The 18,873-nt window shown below is 39.7% G+C and overlaps 1 protein-coding gene and 1 long non-coding RNA gene across 31 annotated transcripts in view; both read left to right on the forward strand.

The window, feature by feature from the left end:
• Positions 1-894, forward strand: part of clasp1a (cytoplasmic linker associated protein 1a) — a 98,280-nt gene extending 97,386 nt beyond the window's left edge. For all 28 annotated transcript variants that reach the window (XM_042319552.1, XM_042319592.1, XM_042319582.1 and 25 more), the window contains one exon: positions 588-894. In XM_042319552.1, coding sequence (XP_042175486.1) covers positions 588-674 — 87 coding nt within the window. In that variant the 3' untranslated portion in view covers positions 675-894. The remainder of the gene's footprint in view (positions 1-587) is intronic.
• Positions 895-5,008: 4,114 nt separating this feature from the next.
• LOC112238685 lies at positions 5,009-17,967 on the forward strand. Of its 3 annotated transcripts, XR_002951677.1 has the most exons (12): positions 5,009-5,199; positions 5,698-5,842; positions 6,530-6,618; positions 8,215-8,319; positions 10,080-10,186; positions 10,442-10,594; positions 10,687-11,038; positions 12,470-12,523; positions 13,516-13,606; positions 16,406-16,549; positions 17,179-17,230; positions 17,338-17,967. It is a non-coding gene; the product is annotated as an uncharacterized LOC112238685 (long non-coding RNA). The 3 variants fall into 3 exon arrangements; XR_002951674.1 differs by lacking the exon at positions 17,179-17,230; XR_006083109.1 differs by lacking the exons at positions 12,470-12,523; positions 17,179-17,230 and adding an exon at positions 12,580-12,735.
• Positions 17,968-18,873: the final 906 nt, after the last annotated feature.

Consider the following 18,873-nt stretch of genomic DNA (forward strand, 5'->3'; position numbering starts at 1 on the left):
GAATTATGGTCAGATTTGCCAACCGGAGGACGAGGGAGAGCTTTGTTTGCATCTCTGTGTGTGGAGTAAAGGTGGTCTTGAGTTTTTTCCCCTCTGGTTGCAGATTTAACATGCTGGTAGAAATGAGGTATAACAGATTTAAGTTTCCCTGCATTAAAGTCCAAGGCCTCTAGGAGTGCTGCCTCTGGATTAGCATTTTCCTGTTTGCTTATGGCGGTATACAGCTCATTGAGTGCAGTCTTAGTGCCAGCATTGGTCTGTAGTTTGCCTCTGGTTTCGACTAGTTTGCTCTATGGTGTGTTGTTGAGAGGGTCATTTTTGCCCCACGTTCCATCTGCGGGGGCCCGTGTCCTTGGGTTGCATAAGGGTACAGGACTGGAGTTTGTCAGGGTTGTACTCATTAGGGAACACTGTAGTAAAACGTTGTGCAAAGGAAACATTTAATTAGTGTTTAATTACTAATTAAATTCCTGGTATTGGAATTTCAGTTTACTTCCGAATTGACAGTGCCATTATTATTTCTCTTACCACTTCTCCTTGCTCCACCATGATAATAACTATGTTTTAACATAATATTCTTCTTGCAGATGAAGCTGCTGAACTTGTATATCAAGAGGGCCCAGACGACCAACAGCAACAGCAGCAGTTCCTCGGATGTGTCCTCACACAGCTAGCTGTAGGAGGGATCTGCCTGTCTGTACTTTGCATCTGAATTAGGGAATATGGTGTGTGTGTCCTAAATGGCATCCTATTCCCTATATAGGCCACTACGTTTGGGCTCTGGTCAAAAGTAGTGCACTATAGTGAATATTATGTCATTTGGGACACAGTCATACAGTACCAGTCAAAAGTTTGGACACACCTACTCATTCAATGGTTTGTCTTTATTTGTACTATTTTCTATATTATAGAATAATAGTGAAGACATCAAAACGATGCAATAACACATATGGAATCATGTAGTAACCAAAAAAGTGTTAAACAAATCAAAATTAACTTTAGATTGTTCAAAGTAGACACCTTTTGCCTTGATGACAGCTTTGTACACTCTTGGTATTTTCTCAACCAGCTTCATAAAGAATTATTTTCCAACAGTCTTGAAGGAGTTCCCACATATGCTGAGCACTTGTGGGCTGCTTTTCCTTCACTCTGTGGTCCAACTCATCCCAAACCATCTCAATTGGGTTGAGGTCATGTGAATGTGGAGGCCAGGTCAAGTTCTTGAAATTTTCCACATTGACTGACCTTCATGTCTTAAAGTAAGGATGGACTGTAGTTTCTTTGATTTATATTTGAGCCCATAATATGGGCTTGGTCTTTTAGCAAATAGGGCTATCTTCTGTATACCAACCCTACCTTGTCACAACACAACTGATTGGCACAAACGCATTATAAAGGAAAGAAATTCCAGAAATTAACTTTTAACAAGGCACACCTGTTAATTGAAATGCATTCCAGGTGACTACCTCATGAAGCTGGTTGAAAGAATGCCAATTGTGTGCAAAGCTGTCAAGGCAAAGGGTGGCTACTTTGAACAATCTCAAATATAAAGTATGTTTTTTGGTTACTACATGATTCCATGTGTTATTTCATAGATTTGATGTATTCACTATTATTATAAAATGTAGAAAATACTAAAAATAAAGAAACACCCTTGAATGAGTAGGTGTGTCCAAACTTTTGACTGGTACCGTAGTTGTGCCTCTTCCAGACCTCTCCATTCCTGAGATTCTCTCTCCTTCACCACGGTGGATTCCTCCGGATGACCCTCTGCTTCAATCACAACTTTTGCTCCCGGCCATTTCTTTATTTTCTCTCCAGTGAACTTGTCCTTTCATTTGTCATCGAATTTCTTTCTCCCGTTTTGTCAATTTTTTAAAATTGTTTATATATATGTGAGGTCTGGGTATAGGGTGGTTTAACGCTTTTAAAATTCTCTATAAGAACGAATGGGGGTCAAGCTACTGTACATCTACGGCAACACTCTATTTCACTGACATTTTTCATAATGTAACTTTGGATGCTTATTTGGTTGAGCATTCAAAAAGTAACAGGAGGGGAAAGGCGAAACCAGGAGTTATGATATGGTCTAATAACAATGATATGGTCTAATAGCAAATAATGCCCTGAAATTGATTCAGAAGAAAATGTTAAAAAACATCCCTTTTAAAATGCAGTTGTACTGTAGTTGGACGAATTAATTCCTTCACATTTAACAAGGAAGGCCAATTGAGGTCGGAATACCTCTTTCCCATGGGGACCACATGGCATTCAGTTTGTGATAAACTAAGAATCATATGGCTGGCCCAGTGATGATACAAAGCCCTGATATAAACCAGGTTGAAGACTTGTGTTTGGGAACATTGAAAAACAAATATGGCAGCAATTGAAATTAGTAGAATGAGTAGTAATCTCACGTTTTTCTTTATAAATGGAGGGATGATGTTATGAAATCCTATAAAAAGTGTTAGAAGAAATGTTTGAACATTTTAATTTGAACATTTTAAGTTAGCCAATTATGAAGCCTCACTTCAGGTAGGCAAACGTTATGTTTTATTATTATCTATTCGTTTGTTACGGCGGAAACATTGTCAGAGACCAATTTGCAGCTAATAGCTTGGTTCTAACCTGAGAAATAAATACTGTATTAAATAAAGATACAGTAAAATACATTTGATAAAATCTACATTTTTTTCAACACAAAATTATCACTAAAATGTAAAGCTGTTCAAAATGTTTTAACTTTTTTTTTGTGAAATAAGGATAGAGATAAAGATGCAACTGTGTTTCTGTCTTACTCATAATAAATTATGATTGAGGTTAACTCCATTTGGATTTGTCAAATAAAGAACATTATTTAGAGAAGAAAACACAATAATACATAAAAATGTAAAAAATCCCTGAATCAATCAAGTGAAATTTAATGGATCCCTCCCAACTCCTAAAATTAGAATGAGTGTTCTCAACCTATTCAATGACCATGTTGCTAATGATGTCAGACACTGAATGAATGGGCTATTATCAGTCATGACAACAAACAAACCAGTGTCACATTTATTTATTCCCCCCCTTTTTCCACCTTTGTAGCCAGATTATGGCATTTAACTTGTTAACTATGACGCTGCTTATAACGTGTACTTGTCTGATGAGTAAAAACCCTACACTTGTAGATAATGCGAAGTTACATGCTCGGTTTCGGAAGGAGATCAGTGCATTCATTGAGACAGAATCTAAAGAAACTACAGGCTGGTTTCCCGGACACAGATTCATTCTAGTCCTGGATTAGAAACTATTCTCAATACAGAATATCAATTGAAAGTGTGTTTATAATCTTAATCTGTGTCCAGGAAACCGGCCCTACCAGGCCTTATGTTAATTTTCCTAAATAATGTTTGGATCACTTGTACTGTTGAAAGGAGAGGATGGATGTACATACAGAAGTTCTCCGATCTTAAAAATGTGAAACCATTACCCCATGAACTACACTCAACAGGCTTGCAAACAGATACAATCATATTCACCATGATGATGCAAATATAAGTTGTTTATAATAATACAGTATTACACACACCTTCCCTTCACCTAACTACAGCTTCTGCAATAAAGAAAATACCATGATGAGCAAACTAAGTATTTTGTACATAACTTTTGATCAATCACCGCTTCGCAATTTTCATGAAATGAAATAAAAAGGTTGGCTGTCTCACTTTGTTGCTCGTTAGCGAATTAGCTTGCATGTTTTTGGGCACACATCCAATTTGTGCTGCCTTAAATCGATGGGTCCTGTTTTGGCTGTTGAAGTGCACTTGTAACCTCATCAGTTTGGTCAGCCTTTACAACAATTAAGTTATTATTTTGGTAGGGGAGGAAGACACCTGGCCGCAATACACTCACTGAGTTCTGTAAATTGACCAAAACTTAACAGTCTGTCTGCCCTAGACAATTATGTACACTGTACAGGGCATAACCGTCTCAAAATGCCAAGCAGACATGCACTGTAAAAGCATCCTAGTTGTCCTTTAGTAAAGTACTACATATTTGGGCATGTGGCTTTATAAGGTACGCTGTGTGTGTACCTTGGTACTTAAGTACAGTATCTGGCAACGATTCCCATCTGCTTAAGTTTCAAATCGCAAAATAAATGTTTTTGTTTTCAAATGGGGCCCATCATCCTTTTACAAGTATGTTAATTGTATTTTATTGTGTGTAAGGGAGAAGCCAGTCATTTTGATACAGACATAAAGTACTGTATTGGCTGATGACTCATGAAGATCTGGCTCATTTACAGTCCACATGACCTACTGATTGATGATGGTATTCCTAGAAATCTGTTCACTATGCATGTTATTATTTGTGTTTGTTTTGTCATGTAAGATTCATATCTGTATTTATATAATTGTTTTATTTAGATTTTCATGACAACTTGTACAGAAGGGTTTCGTTAACATCCACCTGTGATAGATGATTTGCAACAATGTACATTTGTTTGCTCTAGAAATAAACAACCATGAAAGTTGATTCACCTTTTTATAATATACTTTATGTAGGTTGGTCTTTGTATATTTAGTTGATCCACTTTGACTCGAGGTATCAGCAGCATTGTTTGCAGTTGGATTGCTCAGTCTCCCATTCATTTACAGAGTTGAGTGCCGAGGTGTGCTTAGTTCTTCCGTCTAAATATTAACCAGCCGTGTTAGCCACATTTCTTTGTTACATGAATATAGATCTGACTGTGCTTGTCATTAGGAAAAAAATATTTGATTTTAGGTTACCATTACCAACGGGGCAGGGGAGGTGGGTCAGTGATTGTATCCCAAATGGCACCCTATTCCCTCCATAGTGCACTACTTTTGACCACAGCAATATGGGCCCGGGTCAAAAGTAGTGCTCTATATTGGGAATAGGGTGCCATTTGGGATACAAACGGTAAGTCCCAGTCTGCTTCTCAAAGGTCATGTAAGGTATCCTAATAAAGTGAAAGTAATGTCATAGCGGGTATATAAGCCTGTAGCAGGGTGCTGGCCAGCAAATGTCTGAGAGAGCTAGCAGACCTACCTGTGGAAGTGACAGATAAGGGTGCCATATCCTATTCCCATTCTCTGTTTCTGGGGATACCATAGACGCTGCACTGGAAAACATGTTGTTTTGGCACAACCAGCCCAAGCACTACCATCAGCATTCAACTGCAAGTTATATTCGGTAAGTGGACATCTCCAATCGGGAAACGTTTGTATTTTTAGGAGACGTTTTTATCATCAGAAAAGTTTCATGCAATAGAGAAAAACTTGACTTTTTTTCTTAAATGCTTTATTTGAAGGGGACTGAAATCAACAATAATTGTTTATTAGTGCACTAAGACCATGACACCCTCAACTTTTTAAACTTGTTTTACCTATTTCACCGTTATCACACTTGAGTCTTGCTTGCATGAACTTTGGCCGAGGCCTTGCAAATTGACCTATTCCAATTTATTTCAGGAATAAATATAATGTACACATCAATGCCTAAATAATTTTGTGCAATGTGATTATGCATCATACAAGTTGTTTTTTTTTACCTACTTTTGCACCTTGGCCAAGAGGTGCTGATGAGATCAATCTCTGGCTGACCATAAAGAAGCCTCTGACTTATTTGTGATTTGATAAATCTTCTAATGATCAACCACAACTCTCCCTCCCCTCTTTTTCTGCTCTCAAGATATTTTGTCACCTTTCCTGAAACACGATGAGGAATGACATGCAACAGATAATGGTGCCAAACTCTCCTTTTCAATATGTTCTCTGTGCAGCAACCTCGCCCGCTGTAAAACAGCAGGATGAAACACTGACTTATCTAAACCAAGGTAGCTATCTTTCTTTATGACTAAATGCACATGTTGTTGGATGGGATTGAAGAACTCATTTCATTGAGTGTAGGCCCACTCAGAAGAACATTCTCCCTCAGCACAGATAAAATGTGGAATAACAACTTCAAGCTCATCTTTAGGCAAAGGAAGTTAATGTATTGGTCATATTCTCTCTCTTGTATATGTTTATATGATATTACTATTCCACAGAAGCGCTTGCTAGGATGGATTTTGTAACAGTAAAGATTTGCAGTTTACAATTGGCAGGCTCAACCATAATGTGGTTGAAAACCTTTGGGGGGTACTGCAAGGGCTCTCTAGAGGCACCACCTGACTTTTAAAGTTTAAAAAAAAGAAAAGGTGTTGAATTGAATACATTCCTATTCCTACACTGCCCCTTTATATGATTCATTTATTTAACATTTTTCCATTTTAATCAAGTTTGTTTTAATGTTTTAAAATGTAGGTCAGTCCTACGAAATTCGTATGGTTAACAGAAAACTAGTGTAGTATACAGATATAAGCAGCAAATGTTTAAAGGTAGGTTAATTGTATTGTGTATGTATTTTTGACTTTCATGTATCCTATTCCCTGACCTTTTTTTCTTTATCTGTTTATGTATCCTCCATTTCCTGAAACTGTCAACACACAGGTGACTCCTCAATCCTGTTCTTTCCACTTCAGGGTTTGGGCAGGTGCCATCTTTGAAGACTTGGTAGTATCATCCAACTTCTCCCCTTCTGAACTTAGACAACACTACACACACCACTCAGGTCAGCTTACCCTACAACACACCAGCTTCATCACACAACACATCACTTACCTTCTAGTTGTGTTATTTGCTCTTTTTGCATATGTTTATCTTACGTACAATTCTGCTTTCTGGGACAATTCTGCTTTCTGGGACTTGTAAAGTTTTTACATCTTTTTACATTGTTGAAATGTAAATCAAGAGTGTTTTATCTTATAGCAGGAAATTAGGACAATCCTTTGTTTATATCTTCAGTAAGACACGTTTTGTTTGTTGTAAACGAAACCTTGTTTAACTTTTATTTCATTATTTGAAAAATAACAAGTGGTATATTGAAGATGCCATTTGGTTTATGAATAACACCCATTAGTACAACTCAAGTTGCCACTGTTTGTACATTTTGTTGCAGGTTGTTATAATATGTTGGATCTATGTTTTGTTTTTTAAGTGATTTCAATTATGGGAGTCAAGAGTTTGAATTTCAATGGTAATAGATAAAGATATGTCAATCAAATGACTTTCTTTAAAACAAAGGCTGATATGCATATTGCAAAAATGAAGTCATTTGATTGAATTTAGACATGTCTGAATACACAGCTTCATCCACTTGAAAGTTCCGTGTCGTCAGGCTGGAAAGGACCGTCAGATTTCGGTTGTGCTCAATGAAGCAATGTAACAACACTAGAATGGAACAGGTGGCACTTGGAAAAACGTATGACATGTTGGTCTGTCTATGGCCTTGGGCTCTGGGCAGTAATGCCTGAGTCTCTCCGTGTAATAGCCTGAAATGAACGGAAACAGGTTGTTTTTACAGGTTGTTTTTTACAATTTGTTTTATCATCTTAGTAGGTTTAAAAGTGTGCAATTAACTTAATACTAATGCAACCGCGAGGAGAAACATGAACTGATGTCCTTTTGTATGTGTGGAAACAATAATAAAGTATGTTATCTACTCTGTTGTTACCTGTCCAGACCAGCGGTTTAAACATTCAACGCTGTATGTATGTGCTTTGCAAAAAGTTGTCAATTGGTGACATTTCAAACGGCTACTATTGATTCCTCACTAATGTCTTAATAGCACTCATAGATGTTTTTATCCCACAGCTTCTGTCAACAAATAATTGCGATATAAAGGCAGTTATCTACTTCACAACAATCAGACATAATGGACTCCGATGGCTATAAAGCCGGAATCCTTAATGGCGAAACATTCATCGGACATCATCGCACGGTGTATTTTTATTTTACCATGCTGCGCGACGCTCCTTAGTTCGGCAACAATAGCGATGGTGGTGGGGCAGCCAGTGGCGCTGTTTCCCCCTTCTGCGGATTCCATCTTTAACGGCAGCATGATCTCCCTTGATATGTTTTTACTCTGTGGGAATCTGTAGGCTGTTCTTTTAAGTGTTACTCGTATGAGCTGAAGCCAAGGTTGATGAAATCCATAGAATTTCCACTCCTTTAATGCTGCCTGACGAAATGATCTGTAAATGGTTCTTCTGGGGGAATGTGTGTAGCTTTTCGCACTTTGCCGAACGTCATGGTGATTGGTCACATGCGAGACTGCCTTGCTTAGGCACTGTGCTCTGTACTAATGCTTTGTCCTGCTTGTCCACAGAGCATTGTGCATGTGGTGTTTCACGACTGCCGCCTGCAGTACACAGAACATCAGCAGCTGGAGGAATGAAAATGGAACATACCGGGGCCAGGATCCTGGATATAGGTGAGTCTGGTTGCCTGCAGACCAGTGTCGTGTCTTTTACTATCATTAAATGAAGACTTTTAGTTTTTATCAAAGATTCTCTGTAATTAGTATTATGCGATTAAACTGATTAATCATGTAACTGTAATTAACTAGGAAGTCTGGGCACCAAGGAAAATATTCAGATTACAAAGTTATAATTTCCTAATAACTTTTCAGATATTTTATATCTGATCAATTAGTCTTCGAATTAATGAATTATTTACTTTACCTCACGTTAGTCTCATTCCAAACATCGTAAATTGTTGGTTATCTGCACGAACCCAGTCTTCACTATGAGTCATCCATACATCAATTGTCTTAAATCATTTATTTATTAACTAACTAAACAATCACAGAAGTGCACACACAAACAAACAAAGTAAATATGGTTACAGAAATGATAGAGAAATGTGCCCTAGTGGGCTAAACCGGCATCGCGGCTTGGTGGACAAAAGGGGGAGTCAGCTGAGAAGTCACTACAGAGTGATAATTATAACAATTGAAATTCTAATCCTTTGCACATGAACGCTCACTCATTCGGGAACAATTGCAATCAATATATATATTTACGCTCAGTGTGTCGTCTTGATCGCTGTTGAAAAGTTTGTTTCTTTTGTAGAATTGTCCGTCTCTCTCTGTCTGTCGTGGTTAGAGGGGATAGTGCAGAGCGACATTCATTCATTCATGTTGTTGTAGAATGAATGTTTTGGTGGTTGTCGGTCTTCGCGTTCAATGATACCGAATTCCTAGCTGCAGACTAGTAATTAATATCAAAGACTTGTTCTTATTCTGTCGGTATCGATAGTCTAAGAGTTTAACCACGTGGTATGGTTAAAATATTCAGCAATGGTCTGCAACCTTCGTCCTATCATAATGGAGGAAATCATGGTCCAGTGAGAACTTCTCAAAGTTGGGGTTTTATTCGGAATTGCAGAAAAGTGGCAGTCCCAGGATGCCTGACCCTAACTGGGCTCATGGGCGGTCCTCTGATTCAGTTCAACTCAAAAGGGAATTGGAGTTTCCTTCATTAAACAGTCCAAAATCACATTACACAATTTTACAAACAGTATCATACTCACTCATTCATCTTATACAACAATTAGATGTAAATCTCATATCTGAGGCTATTATATAAACAGCGTTACGGTAATGTGGCTGCACCGTCTCCCATGAGCCTCACCAAAATGTAACAAACGGACCAGTTCGTAGCTGGATTCTTCACCAGTCTTTTATACCTTCTCCGGAACATAAATGTTGTTCGGACCTCAAGTTCTGTAAGGTGGAAGAAATTCCTTTGTTCTCTATGAAAATTCACTCTGTTGTTATACTGTGTAGCCATGAGGCAGGGTCTTCTCAGGAATTTACGACCTCTCTGACCACAGCAGCCTAGTTGAAGGAGGCAAGGGGGTGGCAGGGAGAGGGGGATGGGGCTTGCTGTACCCAAAGAGGGCAACGTCATGACACCAGAGAACGTCTTAAGTAAAGTCTGACCACAGTCTATGTTTGATAATTGACCTATGATATCTGAGGATTTCTACATTACCTTTTGTATCAACTTTATAACAGGTCTGATGTTGAAGTATAATTACTATTCAGTTATTAGGTATTTATCATTTTAACTAGTAATTTCTAAGTAACTACCTGGTAAAAGGCGGGGTGTAAAATAGAGCGTTACAATTCCTTCTTGCCTGCTGTGATTGACTGATTGTTTCATTGACTGATTTATTGATTGTGTCCAGATATTCCCCTCTCTGTGGGTGTCGTCAAGCCTCGTGCCCACTCGCTGCAGCACACCACTGTAAAGTTTCTCTGGGATCCTGTCAAGAACACATCCGTCTTCATTCAGGTAACACGGTCAAATAACTTTATTTTCCCTGCTTTCTATCTTATTTGGGTCCAGAGGTGGAATTGGGATTAAAGTAAAATCACGTTGACATATAAAATGATTTTTTTAAGGTGAATTTAAGGAATTTCTAAAGTATTTGTGAGTTCCCACTTCCCAGAGTGACTATTTTCCAATCCCACACGTCTCTTGCATTTGAAACTCTAATTACCATATAGAATGACTCATGGATTGTGTATGTTGTTTGTTTGTGTGCAGGTCAACTGCATTAGCACCGAGTTAACCCCTAGGAAGCATGGCGGGGAGAAGGGAGTGCCCTTCCGTATCCAGATAGACACCTTCACTCCGAACAAGCACGGAGAGTACCTGGAGCATGTGCATTTCTCCAGCTGTCAGGTCGAGGTCTTCAAGGTAAAGGGACTCTTAGTGGGTGTGGGTGGGAGCTATTTGTTCATTTATTTTCTTTCTGTACTTAACTAATGTTTTCTTGTCTTTTCTTGAAGACAAAAGGAGCTGATTGCAAACTGAAGACTGACAGGGGAAAGATTGATTAAAAAAAAGTCCTATCAAGTTAAGTGCTTATTGTTCCAGAACAAATAGTGATGGTTTTCTACTAACCTGGTTTTGGTTTCTTGGATTTCCCACCTATGTCTGTGTCAGACTACAATCACAATGTCCTAGTAAAACATGAACCAGACTTGCCACGCTCTCTGCCAGGACCATCTTATTTGAGAGCGTTCTGCCTCTTTTGTTTCAGTGTTCCCTTTGGCCTGATGCCCCAAATCTCGGTAGCACTAACTGCACTCCTTTCCCAGCCTACCACAGCTCCCCTACTTCATGTAGCTTCACTGAAAGGTAAAACTAAAGTTTCAAGTTTTATTAGTCAAATGTACAAGGTACACATGGTAAATACACCGTCCAATGAAATGCTTACTTTCAGGTTCCTTCTCGACAGTGCAACAACATTAAGAAGTAATAAAATATAAGAATACGAACATAAAGTAAATGACTCAGTAGAATAGAACAATCTTTTTTTTTATGCTCTTTACTTGTCAGTGTTCCAAACTGGACATTATTTGTATTTTTACCTAAACATACAAAGGCCATCAGATAGAATTCATAGCAAGCAGACTCATAGCAAACTGTGTAGAGTAGATTGAGATTAGCTTTAAAACTACACACTTTCCTCTATGCCCAATGGCAAAATGTGTAGAATTGCTGGAAATGAGCTTTAAAACAGCAACATTATCTCTCAGCATTACGGAGATTAGCTTTAAAACTGCAATGTTTTCTCTTTCCCCCATGGCATTTTTTATTTTTTATTGCAGGACGTTAGCATAAGTATAATACAGGAAGAAAGAATTTATAGTCCAATAATTACATGTGTTTTGGGGAAGGGGGGATTGGGAGGCAAGTGTTTAAATTGTGCAGTATTTAATTAGCAATAATGATAAGAGTCTGGTAGCAGCAGGTGTGTACATGCGTGCGTGCGTGCGTGTGTGTGTCTGCACACATTTTACTATACTTGTGAGAAACCAGAAGTAGTCACAAGAATAGTAAACCAACTAGAATTCAGAGAAGTGAGGAGGCTATTTTAGGCTTAGGTGTTAGGTTTAGGGTTAGAATTATTGTGGCTGTGGGTTGTGACTGAGTGAGTGCCTGTGTGCTAACGCCTTTCGTTTCTGGATGTATCTATTTGCATCTTTGGCAGTTCAGTTGCACAACCCATTTTGCAAAGAATCCTTATGTAGGAATCCTTATGCCAAACGCCTTGACCCCACTTACGCTTCTTCTCCATAATGGGTCTGGATATGATCTCCTCCCCGACTACTTCTCAAATACAAGCACATTTAAGCTGTTCTAATTGGTCCCAGAAACCGATGAATTGGGCCAGAGCCTTAACACACATGGGGAAAGCTGCATTTCAGAAATAGTCATTGGCTTTGATACTCTGATTGGTTAGAAACGATCCAAATGCTGATGACTTGTTTTGTACAATGCCCCTCACTTTGACGTCAGCAGAAAGGACTTCTGCGGTGGTAGTCAACGACTGAATGTATGTAGCGATAAATGGATTTAGGGAGGGAGGGAGGGCGGAATAAAATTCAGTATGATTCGTCAGGCAAATGTAGGACAAGGTCTCAGTTCAGCCAAATTGGATCCTCCATTATCTACCGTCCAATCCATTGGAACTGCCTATTTGCACTAGTCCGATCAGCACAAATCATTACTCAATGACCTAACTCTTGTTCTCTTCCCCGTTTGTGTTACACTTTACTTTTATAGCAACAGCTCTCCAATCCAGCAGGGGGAGCTGATTCTGTCTGGCTGCTCTTCTGAGTAAGTAACAGCAGGAGTAGTATTAATGCCATTGCTCTCATCTCTTATCTTTTTAGGTGATTGTTTGGAGACGAAGGGCAGTCAGTGGGTGCTACAGCTAGTTATTATTCTTCTTTTTGACATGTAGCATCTTGTGCCATCGTCCTCACCACAGGACACGCTTCAGTGTCACAGGTTCCCGCCTTTCTGTAGGATCATCTACACTTTCTCAGGTACTCTATAGTGTGTGTGTGCTCATTTTTAAAGTGGGCTGCTCATTTGATGACTACACAGAGCGGGCCTTTGCCGAGAAGCTGTTTAAGTACCAGCCCATCGCGGTACGCTTGGACAGCCTAGGGTGTAGGTGCAAGCTGGTGGCGCTGATATTCGGCAGTCTCGGCCAGGTACACAGGCTTGCAGTGCGCGGGCTCCAAATTGCAGGCCTGATAAAAACTAGGGCAAAGCAATTGGCTAGGTACTGCTCTCTTTCAGCTGTCGTGGGCAGCCTAGCTGTTTGGAGAAGGTGCTTTCTGTACCTGTGCCATGCATACAGGGACCTTTTGAAATGTTTGGATTCTTTTTTTGTACATTTGATTGGTGGATTCAAATAAAGTATTTAAAGTGTGTGTGTATGTGTGATTCATCTAATGTAAGACTTAACATACTGTTAGTTTGTTCCTTCCTGTACACTGTTGGCAGAAATTTGCTTGAAGATGTTATGTTTGTTTCTAAGTGTAAGCTGTCTTTGTATATTTTTGTTTTGATGCCTAGGGGTTTATTTTCCAGTGAAAATCAAAGTTATAGGTTAGAAAATGTATTTTAAAGGTGAAATAATTCACCCATGAATTGCACTCAGATGACTGTCAGACACACATCTACAAATCTATAATTGTTTCTCACTTTCTAATGCCAAAGGCCTGGGAATTTGGGAATTTTCTCTTTGTGTCTTTATTCCTCCAAAATGTCATCAGACCCGTTTGGAAGTAGCTGTGGATCTTTTGTGAATGTTGTAGGCGCTGACCTGTTGAAGATGAGCAGAGAGGACCTGATCCAAATCTGTGGTCTGGCAGATGGCATCCAACTGTTCAATGCCATCAAAGGAAGGTGAGACTAGACTACAGTTACAGAAAAAGTACCTATAACAGACCAACAAAATGGCAACACTTTACATCTTCACGTGTTTACTGCTTTGATTGTGATAATTAATGAACCCCCAAAAAAATGGCGCAGTTTGATACTGACGCGTGCTGCAATCCAGATGCTGTCCCTCTGTTCTTGCCCTAACACGTCCCTGTGGAGTGTACTGCTTGCAGTCCATTACCAATGAGACCTCTTTCTCCCGCTCACTCAGCTCTTTCACTCCTGTCTCTCTGTCACCGCTATCTCTCTCCTTCCCCACCCCTCCTCTCTGTCTCTCTCTCCTGCCTAACTGGTACTAATGTCTAACTCTATACCTCTTCCTCCACTTGCTGAGTTAGGGGTTAGGGGTCAGAGGTCGCTGAGGTTTAGTCTTGCCTGTTTCTCAAGCTGATCGTCTACCTCTTGGTTTTCTATATTTAGTCCCCTGTGTCTACTCTTTTATTATCTACATGTCACTGAGACTTTCTAGACCCAAAGTGTGTTGTTTGTTTAAAGAAAGGGCTGTCCCCTATCCTGTTGTGTAATGCGGTTGTTCTAGAATCTAGTGCAATATTTTCTGACTAAGGAGGACCTCGCCTAAAAAACATCTTCCAATGAAAATAAGGTCATAGCTTCCGCCCACATTCTAACAAAGCGCTTGTGAAGACTGTCTGAAAGTAAGAGTTATTATTGGCTAAGGTGTTCCTTAATCTAGGGATAAGTTCCTGCTGTTGTGGAAAGAGATTACTTTCTCAGCGTCAGTCTGTGTTGTCCTAGCTTTTAGGAATATTACATGGCTGGATTGCAAGTATGATGATGCTAGAGACATTTTGCTAACGAATATCATACATTGTGTATAATATGCACAGTTTGACATGCTCCAAAACAATGTGTGTTGGGTCATAATGTTACTAGTTGCTTTAGACAAACCTTACTCGGGCCTCCTGAGTGGCGCAGCAGTCTAAGGCACTGATCTGGGTTTGACCGGGAGACCCATGAGGCGGCGCACAATTGTCCAGTGACCCTTGGCAGGGTCGCGTTTCGGAGGATGCATGGCTCTCGACCTTCGCCTCTTCTGAGTCCGTACGGGAGTTGGAGCGATGGGACAAGACTGTAACTACCAATTGGATACCACGAAATTGGGGAGAAAAGGGAGTAAAAATTACCCCCAAAAACTGTAATAAAAAAGCAAAACCAAGACAAACCTTTCTCAGATCCAATGCATGTTTGATGGAGCCCTTGTCCATCTCTCCCTTTGTTTGTGTCCATCTCTCCCTGTGTGTTTGTCCATCTCTCCCTGTGTGTTTGTCCATCTCTCCCCGTGTGTTTGTCCATCTCTCCCTTTGTTTCTCTCCCTGTGTGTGTTTGTCCATCTCTCCCCATTTGTGTTTCTCTCCCTTTGTGTTTGTCCATCTCTCCCCATTTCTCCCTGTGTGTTTGTCCATCTCTCCCTGTGTGTTTGTCCATCTCTCCCTGTGTGTTTGTCCATCTCTCCCTTTGTTTGTGTCCATCTCTCCCTGTGTGTTTGTCCATCTCTCCCTGTGTGTTTGTCCATCTCTCCCTGTGTGTTTGTCCATCTCTCCCTGTGTGTTTGTGTCCATCTCTCCCTTTGTTTGTGTCCATCTCTCCCTTTGTTTGTGTCCATCTCTCCCTGTGTGTTTGTCCATCTCTCCCTGTGTGTTTGTGTCCATCTCTCCCTTTGTTTGTGTCCATCTCTCCCTTTGTTTGTGTCCATCTCTCCCTGTGTGTGTGTCCATCTCTCCCTGTGTGTTTGTCCATCTCTCCCTGTGTGTTTGTCCATCTCTCCCTGTGTGTTTGTCCATCTCTCCCTGTGTGTTTGTCCATCTGTCCCTGTGTGTTTGTCCATCTCTCCCTGTGTGTTTGTCCATCTCTCCCTGTGTGTTTGTCCATCTCTCCCTTTGTTTGTCCATCTCTCCCTGTGTGTTTGTCCATCTCTCCCTTTGTTTGTGTCCATCTCTCCCTTTGTTTGTGTCCATCTCTCCCTGTGTGTTTGTCCATCTCTCCCTGTGTGTTTGTCCATCTCTCCCTGTGTGTTTGTCCATCTCTCCCTGTGTGTGTGTCCATCTCTCCCTTTGTTTGTGTCCATCTCTCCCTGTGTGTTTGTCCATCTCTCCCTGTGTGTTTGTCCATCTCTCCCTGTGTGTTTGTCCATCTCTCCCTTTGTTTGTGTCCATCTCTCCCTTTGTTTGTGTCCATCTCTCCCTTTGTTTGTGTCCATCTCTCCCTTTGTTTGTGTCCATCTCTCCCTTTGTTTGTGTCCATCTCTCCCTGTGTGTGTGTTGTTGTCTCCAGGCCGTGTGCGTACGCAAAATTTCTCCCTCACTGCACTCTGTCTGAACTCAGGGAAGCCAGTCCACATTGTCATCTCCAGTCTCTTTCATGTAAACCCTCAGTATGACGTTTAACCTGCCTGCTGTGAGGTCATACTAGGTTCTCCTTCAGTTTCTCTCGTCAGTCTAAATGTAAATCGTCAAAATGGCAACACTTCACATGTTTAGTGCTTTGTTCAAGTGTATAGCTCTATATCTTAACAAGCCTATTCCTGTGGAATCCACTGTGCATGTGTATACAGCCCCGCCTCACAATCTATGTGTGTCAGCAACAGGCCTTGAACCACCACAGACCAAGCTTATTACATCCCACAGAATCTCCATTGAACATTCCTCTTAGTCCAGGACTAGGCTGTACAAAATCTGTCTCTGTTTGGGAAACCAGACCAATATTTCTTAACTGATTAGGATCTCTTCCCTCCCATGTCCACAGTATACCACACTCTCTATCTAGAGGACCTAACACTGTGAGCCCTCTCAGAGAAGATAGCTCTCCTTTTACAATGTAACTCCCCAGCAGATCAGCCACATCTACAGACAAGGACCTACTGGGATCCACGTGCTGGTCTCTGATGAGGTGAGAAAGTATGGAAGCAGAGTTGGATTGGTTTTTATTTATTCATGAGACCATTTTTTGACATGCTCCAAAGCAAGGTGTGTTGGGTCATGATGTTACTAGTTGTGAGTAGTGATAAGGGCGGGGATCAGTGACGAGTGCTAGCTAGGGTTTGAGGTCGTCATGTTGTTAAGTAAACCACATACTGAGGCCCTCGGGTGGTTGTTTGTCCCTCTGTGCCCTGGTTTGGTAGGGAACAGGGGTATGTAGGCCTATGGATTCGGGATCAACTCTCGCTCAGGCCTGGCTGTTTTGGCCACAGCTGTTTCCATGCACTTGATTATGATGTCTAGTTACTGATTGACTGATATATATTTGGGGTCTCTAAGCTCTGGGGCAACATAGCAGAAGGGCCCTTCTATACATAACACTGTTCATAATACTGTGAAGTAGATGATACTACCAGCATCAACCAAAACCCAGATGAAGACAGCCATCTGTCAAAACGTTGGTTAATTCATTAATAAATCAATTGGATCGGAGCAATAGAATGTGTGGCGACCTTCTTTTCTTTCTAACTACCAGAATCATACCAATAGAGAGAAAGATACAGTATGTCATTTTAATCACAAAACAAACGTCTTTCTCAGATGGTGCAGAACTTCACTGAGGAAACCAGCTTTGTTATCAGCACTCTAAAATGTAATATATTCCCCTCACTTAATAGCACAGAACCTCATCTAGATATGCAATTTTGAAATATATTTTTTAAAGTCTAATAGTTTTTCCTGATTGTCTTCTAATTGCAGATGAAAATAATGATGGCTACCATGTTGTGTTGAAGTGACTAGAGGAAAGTTCTGGAGTGGATGGTTTAAGATCACTGTCCAAGTGTCTGGAACCTATAGGTCTTATTGAGGAGCATTAGACTTTGTAACATTAAATGGTGCAATTCTATAGATTGTTCATAGCTCACCCTATATATCATTTTCTGTTCTGATTCATTTTGATGAGATGTGTAATTAGTTTATAAAACATGGTTAATTATAAATACCTTTATTACTCCTGCAAAATGGACATGTTTTTTAAGTCAATACTATGAAAATCAATATAAAATCACTCTTAAGTCATGTTTGTCAAATGTATCATGAAGTGCTGTTCAAAGAAATCCCAAATACTTTACACTAGATTGGCCTTCCTTTGGTACAATCTATAGTTTTTGATTTGTTTGATGTTACGTATTAGAAGGCAAACATTATTTTCTGCAGTATCCGTACAGTAAATTGAGTGGGGTCTGTGGGAGCAAAATTACAAGATTATGTTATAGGATCAAATGGTTGTTTTATGTAATCTAAGGGTGGTTCGTCAACCAGCCATCGTTAATATTCTGTGCTTTCCTTATTAATATGTTTTGAATAAAGTAATATCCTGATTGGTGATTGACCTTGTCGCTCCTCATTATTGATTAGAATTTCCACGACAGGACCAGCTGTTTTGTTGGAGTCACTAAAGTATTCATTCTCATATTCAAGATTTCATCTTCAAATGATCATATCTTTCCTATCTACATGGTGTGTGTTTATTCAAAAGCGCCTTGTTTTTTATACTAATGTTTCAAAAGTGATGTAAAGTATTTTGTTTGCTTCATACCAGAATTGCTTTAACGATTTAAATATTTTAGCGAAAAGAATCCAGACAAACATTTCAGCCTCCAATACTACAGATAAGGAAAATTTCCAAATAATATAGATGTAATAGCTTTATAATGTTTAGCTAATGATTCTATTCTGCTTCTGTTATTTATCTCCCATTTTATGTAACATTTTATGTACAGCATATCAGTTCTTCCACATATCTGTCCTGAAATGTAAATGTTTAATATTGTCCAACATGTTAAGGAAACTATTACCGCCCCAATGTTTCAAGTTCATCGTACATTCCAATCGTACATTTGGACTTGACTGCGATGATGTGATTTCACTCTACATAAAATATTTTTCACTGCTCTGTACTATTCTTCTGAGTTCAGTTTACTCTTCAATTAAGAACAAAAAAACTATGTTTTAAGTGAGAAGTAGGATATTTGTCTGAAGCAGAAAAATAAAATAAATTCACATGAGCACTACAATGCCTACTCCACCCATGCTCTTCCAAGGTTCTACAGCACACAGCTTTGGGCTACTACAGTAGCTACAGTGCCTTGCACTGTAAGTATTCATCCCCTTTTGGTGTTTTTCCTATTTTGTTGCATTACAACCTGTAATTTAAATGGATTTTTATTTGGATTTCATGTAATGAACATACACAAAATAGTCCAAATTAGTGAAGTAATAAAATAAAAAAAA

The sequence above is a fragment of the Oncorhynchus tshawytscha genome, linkage group LG03 (assembly GCF_018296145.1).
Source record: "Oncorhynchus tshawytscha isolate Ot180627B linkage group LG03, Otsh_v2.0, whole genome shotgun sequence".
Lineage (NCBI taxonomy): Eukaryota > Metazoa > Chordata > Actinopteri > Salmoniformes > Salmonidae > Oncorhynchus > Oncorhynchus tshawytscha.